The 13571-nt window shown below is 34.4% G+C and overlaps 1 protein-coding gene across 1 annotated transcript in view; it reads right to left on the minus strand.

Moving 5' to 3' along the window:
* Window positions 1–1864: 1864 nt before the first annotated feature.
* The window catches only part of CCDC91 (coiled-coil domain containing 91), a gene marked incomplete at its 3' end in the record, with an annotated part of 69307 nt that continues 57600 nt past the window's right edge, over window positions 1865–13571 (minus strand). Inside the window, exons 8-10 of the mRNA XM_010161032.1 lie at window positions 3869–3961; window positions 3636–3704; window positions 1865–2041 (exon numbers count right to left, since the gene is read on the minus strand). Of these exons, the coding sequence (XP_010159334.1) occupies window positions 1865–2041; window positions 3636–3704; window positions 3869–3961 (339 nt within the window). The remainder of the gene's footprint in view (window positions 2042–3635; window positions 3705–3868; window positions 3962–13571) is intronic.

Consider the following 13571-nt stretch of genomic DNA (forward strand, 5'->3'; position numbering starts at 1 on the left):
ATCAGAAGACAATTTTAAAGGAGGAAGAATAAAGAATTACACAGCACAGCATAAAGAATTAAATGAGGCAAATGTTACCCGGCCACAATTTCACATTTCATTGTCTAAAATGTTAGACTCTATGCTTTACTTTTGGCCATTACAGAGCTGACTTGACATTATGTTGTCTAAACAATAATTGCAAGGAAGTCAACATTGCAGTTATAGCCCTCAAAAGAGAAATCTTATAGTGAAAAAATATAAGGAGGAACCAATTCTGAGTGCAAGGCTCTACTCAGAAAAAAACAAACTTCCACATAGTGGAAGCTGTCCCTGCCCATGGCAGGGAGGTTAGAACTAGATGGTCTTTTAAGGTCCCTTCCAACACAAACCATTCTATGATTTTATGATACAAGCTGCCTGTAGTCCCAAGTGGTTTTTATTGCTAAACCAAAGTCACATCTGACACCGTATATAAGCTATCAGTTGGCACATTAGCTCTGCAGGACTTGTTTTGTTGTCAAACAGGGAATTTTGGTACTTGTCTATGTTTATAGTAATAACGGCCTAAAGGAGGCAGGCAAGTTTCTTGGCAGAGGTAACAAGTGAAAATTTTTGCAAGACAAATTTCTACTTGAAAGTCCATTCTCCCCAGAGAATTTGTACTCATCAATCAGAAAATAAAGAGTGCAACTTTAAATACACTATACATTTATGTGAGAGAATTTTGGAAACCTCAAGAAAAAAATGCGTTTTCCTTAACTGAAAATAAGACAGGTATTCCTCTTAACAGCAAAGTTGTCAGAGCTATTCAGTATATGACCATGTAACTACATCAAAAGCAAGATATTTAGAGGAGAAGAAATCACAACTCCAATACCTCAGTGCTACTCACTGTCACAAGTACACCACTAGATACCCCAACACTATCAACTACTTGATCATATAGCAGCTTGCTAAAATACCTGTCCTTTGAAAGCACTGAATCTCTTCCTCAGTAAAGTACTGGTAATCTCATCTATTTAAGACTTTGAAAGAATACATCCATCAATATTAAGCTACTTTTAATATGATCTTTCAACTTCAAAGGTAGTATCAACATGAAGAAACTGTGGCAGAAAACTACACAGGGAAGGTAAACCTACCCAAGGTTTCTTTCACCAAGAAATCAGTAAATTTAAAGACTCCTGAGTATTTCCAGCATTGGACACTACAAAATTCAACTTTTGGAAGAGTAATTTAACTGCTATTATATTTAATTTGTAACTTCTACAATTGTTAAAAGGAATTTTGGGAATGTCCCTCTCAACTTGTGTTCAGATGTACAATCATCCTCAGAGAAGCACCTCTCTATACAGTAACTCTAGAAGCATTACTGGTTCATTACCAGTTTAGATTTCCAATTTTCATAACCACCTCTTTATTTTGTACCTGTTCTATTTTTTGTCTCAGAAAAATATCTTTTACTAAGAGAGACAATGGAATTCCAGCACAATAGAAACAAATGCAACGTCTTTTCCATAGGTATAAAAAACAAAGTCACCTGAACTGTCTGCAACACAAATACCAGTCTCTGAGCTTGTCATCTTGGTCTCCTTTTGAAGTCAGTCGACAAAATCAGGCACTGACAGGGCATGGTTCATCTAATTTTAATACACCTACCTGGAAAGGTCACAGGAATTTTGTTCTGAATGTGCCAACTTCTCTCCATACACATGGTCTAGATGAAGATAAACTAGTAATATCACTGTGCACTGCAAGTATCAACTAGATGTAGTGCCGAATAACAGCTGTCACAGAAAAATCTACCACAACACTGGGAAGACATTCAAAAGACAAAATAAAATATGCAACGTAGGTCCATGTAAGGGTAAAATATACTAACTTGATTATGCTTTCTTTGTTCTTGCATGGCTTCCCAAACAGCCTGGGCAATATTCTCTTTATGTCTGTCACGTTCTGCTTCCCACATTTTTCTTTCTTCTGCATGAATCTTCTCCATATTTCTTCTCTCCTCCTCTACTGCTTTCAGAACAGCCTCCTGCATGACTTCTTTTTCAGCCTTTGAAACAAATCAAGCACAAATAAATGATGAAGATACCCAATGTGGGCACAAAACTCATTATTACTTCTTGTAACGAGATCTATGAGCTGACAACATATGGGATGTGAATATTTTCCCTTTTGAACTATAAGACTAAATTTATCTTAAGCTGCTACCAAGCAGGTGTTACCATTGGAAAATGACATTATAATAACAGAAAGAAAAAGGAAGTTACAAGCAAGGTTCTTAAATTCTCACCTACTGAAAACACAATATATCTAACTAGTTTGCTTAATGCAAACGCAAGAAACATACAGACGATACCACCTAAGAGTTGGTACGTGATATTCCCACACATGCGATACTCCTGCTCTTAGCTAGACATACCCAAAAACTAAACCAGTCTGAGCACTTTCTCTGAGAAGTAGCCAATACATAATGAAAACAAGCGTCTTCCCTCCTTAGGTATGCATTCTACAAGAAGTATGGGTTTTTTTTTTTCACCTCAATCTTTCTATTCAACCATCATATTAAATCATCAGAAGACACACACTGAATCTGAAGGAACAAGGACAGCTCCACACATGCTGAGCCACACTTATCAGCAACACAATCATTGCACAATATCTGCAAATAAGTAATGGCAGGCTGAAGTTCAAAATAAAAGACAGACTGAAAACCCACACCTACACACCCCTCAACTACAATAAGCATACAGGTCATTCCAATGCCCTTTGGTGGTGGTTATGGAACTGGTCAATTGAAGTTATAAATGGCAAATACCTAGTGTGCATATGCCACATCTGAAGATAATACAGGAAACGGTAACAGCATAACCAACAGCACTGGGTAACATACATCACTAGTTTTCCCAGATCATTATATGCAACTGAAATTTTGTATTGGATTCTACATCAATATTAGAAAGGAAACATAGGTCAACATTTACAAAATTACTGTCCTAACCGCAATGAACTTAATAATGAAATAGACTGAAGAAATCAATTTTAAAAAGTGAATACTCACCTTTATTCAAACATATACCAAATAACTGAAAAGCTGTTAAAACGTCCAAGTGCCTATAATATTTATAAAATACATCTGTCCTCACTGAAAATGACCATATTTAACAAAAGTTAAACAGGACACAATGCTAATTGTCTTACTCAGATCATCAGTGGACCCTGCTACCTAGCCCTTCAACACAAGATTTTTTGATGTTGTTTACTGAAAGACCATGAAACTAGATCAATGAATGACAGAATCATAGAATGGTTTAGGTTGGAAGGGACCTTAAAGATCATCTAGTTCCTGCCATGGGCAGGGACACTAGAATATTTAGGTAACCCCAACAACTGAACTTAATATTGTGACTTCTTGATATAAACTAATTCAGAGGCTATCTTATAGAGGTAAGTTACACAGAACATCTGTATTAAGGCATAGCATATAGCAGATATGTTCAATATTTATAGAACTAGCTTCTTTTAAACACAGATGACAATATAGTTTGACCAATTTAGTTATGAAATAAGAATGAGCTGCTGATCTTGGCATTTGTAAAGACACACATGGAATCCACATTGAATGTCTACTACTTAACAAAAGATACCTTTGCAGCAGCTGCCACAGCCTCCTTACTTCTTTGTCTTTCTTCATCCAAACATTTGTCAAGGACTTCCTGTAAATGTTATGAAAAATTAAACTACAATACACAATAGAGGAGTGTCTAAAATAATTTCAAATAGTTAAAATACTTCAGAAAGCTTCTTGTTCCTGTCAATGATTGTGGCAGGATCATTCCCAATAAACTCCATGGTGAAGATCAGACCCCTTTTTTTGTACCTTGTGTATTTTCGACTGCTGCATTAAAGCTTCTTCTATCTTTTCTGTTAACACTTCCTTCTCTGCTTCCAAAATGTTGAGAAGTCGCTGATGCTATTGGGAGAAAACATCTGTATTATTGTAACCACAGACTGCTAGTAAAACAGACACAAAAACTCATTCAAATCACAGGTTTGTCAGTTACTTTCACAATAACTTAAAATGCAGACACAGTTAAATGACAGCACTCCTTTAACCAACTTCATGACACGAAAAAAAACACAAACCCAAAAAACCAATAATAAGAAATATTTACCTTCCTGATTATCTAATATTAAACTCTCAGTATGAAGAGTATTAAGAAAGAAGAAAAAAAAATCAGTCTATAAAATCAGCACTCACAAACTTTATAAAGATGGCCTAACACCACACTTTAAACATTTCATTTGAACAGCTGTGGAATTTAAATTATGCTTGTAATACCTCTCAGTTATAGGTATAGAAGGCAGAAGCCAAATGTATTTTTTTCAACCATTTGTGATACCATGAACCTTGACAGTCAGGAAATGACAGCAAAGGGGAATGTTGCTTTCTCCTAATTTTCTTGCAATCCAAAACATTTTTTTCAGGGAGAAAAAGAACAGTGAAATAAAGTGGCCAAGTAGCCTGTATGTAGACATATAATCTGTCACTGTTCTTAATCACAACCCATTTACCTGCTTTTCACTTAACCAAGTACAGCACTTAAAATACGTGGGTTTGGTCTGTAAGACATAAGCTTTTCTCCAAAATTAAAAGTTATTACTGGAAATTACTGATGTTGGGTATTTGTCATGAGATAATTGCTAGCAAATTTTACACTTTCTTACATGTTATTTTAGACATGATATAACCTTGTAGTATCAATACATAATAATATTTTACAAGATTACCAAAAGTGTAAAAGTGTAATAGTAGTGTTTTATAACTAATAAAAGTGTACGTAAGGAACATAACGTTTTTCTTACACAAATACTTATGCAGGCAAATATCCTCGTCAACATTTTTAAGGAACAGTAATTTTTGTTTCATAAATTTTATTATGTTTTAATTATAAGTGTCCCTAATAGCAACTAGAAATACATTACTAAACTGCAGGACTACGTTCTGAAAAATATCTTTTAATATGAAGAATAGAATAAAAAAAAATCTATATTGCTTTATAAAATAAAACACCTATTTGCCCTTCCAGTATAAACATATAAAGAGGCATTTCCTTGTGAATTTACTTAAAATAGATCTGAATGGAGCAGACATATTCTAATGGAAAACACCTGTGGAAGGAGTGGTGAAATTCACATCATGGTTATTCTTAATGATGTGTAACTTTTCTTGTGGACTCAGTATTTTCAGACATTAGCTTTTAACTATCAGGGCACTTACAGAAATTATTTTTTCCCAGTAACTCAAAGGTGAAACAATAAATGGATTTTATTAGTTAAATGATCTCCATGACTATTCACTTCACTGACTGCTCAGAGTACAAATCTGTTACTTCCTTTGCATTTGAAAGAATGACACAATAGAAGACAAACATATGCAAATCTTTCATCAGATATATTCTACAAATCAAAGTTTATTAAAGTCAATCAAAAGACTGAAACTTTATTTGCTTCAGTCAAGAATTAGCAGGGGACTTTCTAAGAAGAGCTTGTTAGAGACAACCAGTTTTAAAACACCTACTACAGAATGGCAGTCAATTTGCTCAGCAAGGTTCCAGTTTCTAGTGTAAGAGCTGTAAGCATTTAATTCCAGTTTCGCTCTGATTATCAGACTTCTAGGCTAGATATGAAGACTACGTATGCATATTTCAAGTTGCCGTAATAGGCCAGCTACCAGATGTATTTTGCAACATTCTTCACGGAACTAGAATTTTCAGCCTTTAAACCTCAGGGCAGTTTTAGAAATTTTATTTAACACATATGCATAAGTCTAGATTCAAACCCACCCTGGAAGTGCTGAAACAATGCAGATATTTGCCTTAATACAATATAGAACATGTATACATGGCCAATGGAGCCAACTAATGTCTATTCTCCCTGCAGACAAAACACTTTCACACCTTCTGCATGACCCCAACCTCACCACACAGCAGTTTACTTTTCATAAATCTGTGGTACACCTAGAATCCTGAAAAATAATCAGGACCAAAACCTTTTTGTCATATGGAAACCCAAAAAGTTCTGATCTTTAATGCAGCTCTGAACTGAAAATATCTCTCCTTCACGGCAAAGAAGAGTGCACAAGTAAATCCAGAGAACAATTCTTGGTAAAAAAAATAAAACGTTACTCCAGTTGGTTGTTAAAGTAATAGTTTAACAACACCTGGAAATAAAAATTCCATGGAGATACAGCATACCAAACTAAAGGAAACATAGACAGCAGTACAAAATAGATCAGCTTGCTTCTGGCAGCAGAAAGGGAAATCTTTAAAATACAATCTACTGCTTTGGCTTGCCACTTTACCTTCAAAAAGATTGCCTAATAAGTCAATAATTACCATAAAAATTAAGGATGCTGTGACTGCTATTTGCAGTATTATTACTTTTATTTGAGCTTAGGATCTCATATTTCCTTGGTAGATCACACAATCTATATGGTATTACATTGAGTTTTATTGAATTCACAGAAATTCAGTTAAGAATTGTATTAAGAATTGTATCTGTGTTTAAATACACACTAGTTCCTATTTTTCAAGATACTATAGGTAACTATTTGTAATCACATTTAGAATGCTTCCAAAATAAAAGCTAATGACGTCTGGCATATTTCAATGCAACTTCTTTTACGTTACATAGCATCCCCATTTCTCATGGAAATGTAGAATTTATAATTTCAAGATTGAAAGTCTCTTGTGAACAGCTTGGCATGTCCTTTCCTATTATAATGTAAATGTTTATTCATGTGGAATAATCCTTCCATAAATGGTTACCTTCATATCTGAACTTCCAAAAGTTCCTATGTCATCACAAATGTTGCAACAGCTGTCCATACAACCCAGTAGAGTAAATTCTCTTGTACTAGTCCAAGAGAAATAACTTGAAGAAATGTTTATTTGGCTTCAGAATTTGTATTTGGCCAAACAGTTTTCTTTTTCAGAGAGAATGTACCTTAAGCTATTAAATTACATAAACTATATGAAAAGAAGCAAGTAACTGGAAACAGACAAAGCAGAATAAAATATTATGTTAACTGCTTCTCCCTGAAACAGGTCCTGAGTCCAGAAAGCCTATATTGCATAGTTAGCATAGATACAACAAGGACGGAATTCCCATTCTGCATGTAATTAATGAGGAATTTAATTACTTATCAAGAACTTCTATTTTTTCCAAGGTACTGGGCCCCACAGGAATATTAGGCCCCATACAGAGCCATGGAATCTCCATGAAAGCTGTCCTTATTAAAATGATGTAAAGCAAGCTCAATGGTATTATTAATCCGTTTTATAGGAAAGAATGCACCATCTTGCCATCTGAATTCCTTTTTACAGAGACAGATCTTTCAAAGGCATACTTGGGTATCTAGATTATGCATAACACTTGAGGAGAAAATGCAGGAAGTTATGGATAGTGAAGGTTCCTGTGCATTCCCTATTCTGACAGAGATCGAGGAAATTTTAGCTATTTCTGTATAATAAGAGTATTTTGACAGACTTTGGAAAAAAAAGCAGCAATGCAAAGGAAATGATTAATGAATGTATGAATAGAATTCCAAGCTGTTAGTTTAAATGCCTCTGCACAGCATGCTATTCTAACCACTCTGGAACTAGTTTTTACATTAAGACAACTAGCTCTGTACTTCAGATTTAAAAATAATCCATATACCTTCTAAGTAGAAGTTATTATATAGAAGCATTAGGTACGTTAATTTTCTAGATATATGCAGAATGACTTTGGACTCTAGTGTTAAACGGCCACAAAGAACTAAAGTTCAGTCAGTGCTTCCTCAGCTGGCCTTTCAGATTAAGTTATTACAGGGAGATGAAGGTTAAATACATACAAAAGGTGACAGTTTCACTTCAGCGCTTACATATTTGAGAGCTTTCAAGTGCTCTTGTATTTTTGGCTAACAAGAAATAGCAGGATGTTTTACGTTCTTTTACTAAGTTGGTAGATTTTTGTTCAACTATAGTAAAGTCTCTTAACAATACAGACCATTGCTGAATTAAAGATCATACATGCTGAGATAAATGCCTACAGCTAAGAAAACCAATTTCATAACCTACTTCCTTTCTCAACAGGAATAAAAGCTATAGAAGGATGCGAGTTGAATTAATCTCATTCAGCATTTCCAGTTTCCACGGGTAAGAATTATGAACGTGTTCCTCTCTGTTAAAGGAATAAAGGAAGAATGTGTTGAGACTTAGGGCACCACTCTGAGCTATCTACAGACTTGAGTTCTGATTCCCAAGCACTGCAGAGGCCACTTTCTCTGAAAGGCTTATCTGAGCATCATAGCTGGAGGTCTCCTGGTAATCATACCTGTCAAGAGGATATTGCCCATGCTTCAACAAGGAAACCTAAAAAAGCCTGAAAGAGTGATCAGGCTTTTGTAAATAGGCCAATGAGTTCAGACCTAACAGTCCTATGAAAAATAATCTATTCCAGTTTTCCAGTGAAAGTTAAGATGGAGACCTACTTATGGAGCCTAACGGTTGGAAAAAAAGTACCTAAGCCGTATAAACTGCAAGCCAGTGTCCATGATTTTTTTTAAACGGAAGTTGAAGTGAGAGTTTCCTTATTAACCAACAATCCAAGAACCAGAAAATAGGCTTCAAATACAATTATCCAGCTGTTATTAAGCAAATATAACATACTGACTTCCGGACTAAAGTGTGAAAATGGAAATCGGTGAAGAGTTAAGGCTACAGATAATCTTTAAAGAAAAGAAAAAAAAAGAAAAAAGGTCCCGAACTGGAAATATGGTGAACGAATCAGTGTGAGGCCAAAATACCTCTCAGTGAAATCCCCATTTTATTGCAACATGAAAGTTTTCGGCCAATGTTAAGTTTGCTAGGCTGCACTCTCCCCCCATGCATGTTTATGTATAAGGCACAGTAGACAGTAGGTCACTATTCAGAGATACTCAGCCAGATCTAAAAACCTTTAGATTAGGTACAACAAATAGTACAGAGCTTTAATGCATCACTTTGCTGAACTAATTTACTAATTTCCATAGCCCAGCACCCTTATCTGGCCCTCTTTTTGACAAACTTATAATTTGCTTCCTTTTATACCTTAGACAGGGCATCTGGTTAAGAGTGCAAAATTCTGATGTGTAAAAATTCTGACGAACGAATTGCTGTGGGACATGATGGCCCGATGAGACACAAGAAAGTGTTTTCCAATAAAAGAAAAAACCTAAACTTTTTTGAAAAGTGGCATTCCAAAGTACAGAGAAATACTAGAATTTTTACCCTACTCTCTGGAAAGTTGCAAGAGAGGGTCAAGAACTCTTCTGAAAATCAACTTAAAACAAAAGGCATTCAAAAATAGGTTATAATGTTTTCCTCCCTGCAAGAAGTTCTCTAGGCAATGGTTCCAAATGAAAATCGTTTGATGTAGATTCAAATACAAATACAGAGGTTCTGTGGTTTTGCTTGATTCCTGTAAAAAAGAAATAAAAAAATCTTTCTTTTTTTCCTGGAATGTGAGTCACAGAAGACATTGTAAACAGATTTAATCACAATAGCAACTAGTCAGTCTTTTTTCATTATTTTTCTATATTAAATTTATTTCTGAGGAATCAAGACATTTTTCTTTCAGGTAAGCATCTTTTAAAGGATTACATAGTATGTAATATAATAATTCATGGAGTGAACAAAATAATGGAGGATACGAGCCGCTTTACAGCTAAAATGCTCTATTAAAGCTATTAATAACTAATCTAGTACAGTTATAATTCCTTGCATATTCCTATTAATCCAAAACAGCAAAATTAAAGAAAAACAGAAAATAGGGTGTCTTGCATGAAATGCTTTTTAAAAATATAGATAGTTTCTTCCTGGGTCCTGTACTGTTTCATTTAAAAGGAAATGAGTACAGGATTTCACCCCCAAATGAGGTTGCAGTACTTTTGCTATAAGTAACAGGCATCCAGTTTATGTTTCTGCAGGTTGGTTCCTTCACAAGATTTACTCAATCTCATGCACGTATCACCAAATTCAGTATGGATAAAGTAACTTTGTTAGCTGCTACTCATAGTTTATACAGAAGTAGTTAGACAATAATTCAAAAACAAAACAGCAAAGCTCATCACAGAACAACCGAAGTTAATATGAATATCCTAATGCTAACAGAAAAAGCTTGCATTATATATAGTATCACTGCAAGAAAATGATGCCATTTCGCTTTGATAGACGTTTTATCTGAGGAAAATATTTTCACACACTACTGAAATGACACTCAGAACCTTCTTTTAATGGAATCATTCTGAAAAAACAGGATATTAAGACACATGTATGTCTAATTCACCCTCAGTGAATGACCAACTTTTCTTGTAACAAAAATCTACTCAATTTTTTAATCTTATGAAAATGCACTGTAGTTAGCAGCTTAACAGAACAAACACAGGCATAAGAGTTTATCTTTCATCTCCAATATAATTACATTTTTGTTGTACCTTCATTACACATAGACTAAACCAATTCTTGTCGCTCAAGATTTGGGAAAAAATACCTTCAGAAACATTTAGCAAATGTTTCAGTACTTCGTTCATCAAAAAAACCACTGGATTGGGCTTTTTAAGAATTCACCAATTCAAATTTGTTCACCTATTTTAACAAGAAACCTTCTTAACCCACAAAGTTTTACTTCGGTCTCTCATGAAGGAATCTAAAAATAGGAAGGAATAACACAGGTTGAGGGAAACATTATCTCTATGTGAGAGGGAGATGACATAATAAAAATACACAGTTATAGCATCACGATTACATAACGTTATCAAAATACGTCTATTTCTACATTCTAGTCAAAATATTATCCTGAGGAAAAATGCAACCTTATTAAAACATTAATAACAGTTGTCTGCTCCTGTAGAAAAACTAGGTTTATTTAATATTTATATTTAATAGCATATTCTTTTATACTGCACCTTTTTTTTTTTACCACTGCTAAGTCAAATGACAAGATCTGGTAATCATAACTGGTTTCTTACACTGTCCTCACTATCTGTGGCATCTGAGTTTTTGGCAGCACAAGGTGGAAAATCTGTCTGAAGAATTCCAACATCTGTTACATATTTCCACTTCCTCAAATTATAACTTATTACTGAATGGTTGAACTATATCTTTTTGCCAGTTTGAGGTTCAAGTGGCTAACAAAGCAGCAAAAATTTTCTAAGAGAAAGCTCAGGAATCAGCAAAACATTATTAAACGAGAAAACATAAAACAATTAAAATATAAAGAAAAATTGTAATAGTACTAATAACTAAGCCTATACTCCTCCTCAGGGTGCCACTTAGCAGTACACAGACAGTATGTAAACTGTATAATTTGAGGCACATAGGAGGCTGAAAATAAATTTAAAATTTTGTTGCATATATACTTTATTGTTTATAAATAAAGAAGCTATCCAAAGTTATCTGATAATGAAAATAATTATCTGAGAAAGCATACGTAGTATTAGACACTATTAAAAAACCCCACAAATTTCGAAGTCCTAACGATACAAACATAAGGAACTTCAGTATGAAAAAAAGTATTCATTACTCCTTCAGTTTTTGGGATCTAATTAATTTCACAGCCTGTATGAGTTCTCATAGAATTGCTCCATCGATCAGAAAAAATAAAAGGAAACTAACTCCTAAAATATGACCAATATAAACATCAAAATGTTCAGTAATGGAAGACAGCAAAAGAGAGGAAAAAATCATTTTTCAAAAATAGCTGACAGAAAAAATAATTAAGAAGTAAAAGTAACATGTTACTTAGGTGTTATATTTTGACAAGAGTTGACGATACAAATTCATAACAAGAAATTAAGATTTTGAGGCAACTTGTTACATAAGCAAAAGGTAGAGTGAAAAAATTACACTAAAGAGCTACTTTCAAGTGGAACTTGACAAATCCAAGGAAGCAAATGCCATTTCCAAATAAGACTTTTTGTTGAGACTCTGAAATATCCTGGCTGAATTAACAGCAGAAAGGGACTGCAAAATCATCCTCTAAGAAGCTTGCAATAGTAGGCGGATTAAAATGAAGTTAGAAGACACTGGTAAGGGTTTACATTTTTTTTTTTCAAAACGTAGATATGCCTTTTTTGGATCTCAGCAATACAGCTTTTACTTCGGAAGGTAAATACTAAGCAATACTGGATACAAAGTCAACATATAGAAAACCAAAACACAGAAAAAGGATAAATCCAACTGTTACAGGATTTAAAGAAAAAATGTCTCAACCAACCAAACAAAAATAAGGCTTCCCAGCACAGGAATAGCTGATTCTTGATCTTTTCACTCTAATTTTCTCTATATATGCAGAAATCAGAGCATTGTTATGAATTTAGGAATAAATGACTCAAACTCACAACAGGATTCCAATAAATACATTTTACCCCTTTACATAATCAGGAACTACCAGAGAACAAAGAAGTTCTGAGAAAGTCTAACTTCGCTCTTGGCAGAAGAGCAGCAGACCTAAAAAGTCACATCTAGATGAACTAAGTTTAAGAATAAGGAGTTAGGTGCAAAGTGAATTAGATGAAAACGTAATGGAAATTACTTACAGGAAGCACTTCATTTTGGAGGGAATGAAAAAACAATTATTGCCAGAGCAGCAAATAGCACGTTTTCTGAGAACTGAGAGGAAATGCCCAAAGAAGGGACATAAGTACCCTCAAGATTTTCCAAACCTATCATAGTTGGAAGTAATGAACCAGAGAGGTTATGTCCACTGTATTCTTCATTTTTTCAGTCTGCAAGTCTTCATGATTATTCAAGTACCTACTACTCTCACTGCAAGAAATCAGGTCATGTTTGCTAAAAATGCAAATATTCAAAATTCTCTAAGAATCTAGTTTGGATATGCTCCCTTCAAGATCAGGTATTAAATAGATGTCACAATTACTACCATTAGATAGGAAAAACATAGAACCCTTTTATGTTTAGAAGAGATGAAAACAATAATCCAAGTTCATAAAATAAGCATTATCATATAAACATGCTGCACATTATGAGTAGATAAACCTGAATTTGAAATAATAGAAAATTATACTCCCTGACTGTGGAACTAAATTGCTGAATGAAATCAACATTTTTCTCTGGCACACAAACAATCACCTGCTATACAAAACAAGCACGTTTCACATTTGACAATTCAGCAATTGTCGGGGCACTTACTGGTACTCTTCACAGAGGGCTATGCAAAACACATCAAAATGCACCATTCAAATACTGGAGAAGGTGAGGTATCTATCACATTCCAGCAGCTTATTACTAATGCCACACCAGTTTTCTGCTTGTCCACAAGCTGTTCTTGGAAGCATCATACACTTCAAAAAAATGAATTCTAGCAAATGGAACAAAAAGACAGTTCTGACTGACTTTTCAGAAAACTGTTTTCATATTGAAGCTAAATCAGTACATTTTGTAGCGTCTCAACAAAAGGGCACAAGATTTCATGCATCGGCCAACAGATTTTGATCTACTATGTATCATACAAATGAGAGCCAACATCATGATAGAATG

This window comes from Eurypyga helias, unplaced genomic scaffold, assembly GCF_000690775.1.
Source record: "Eurypyga helias isolate BGI_N326 unplaced genomic scaffold, ASM69077v1 scaffold631, whole genome shotgun sequence".
NCBI lineage: Eukaryota > Metazoa > Chordata > Aves > Eurypygiformes > Eurypygidae > Eurypyga > Eurypyga helias.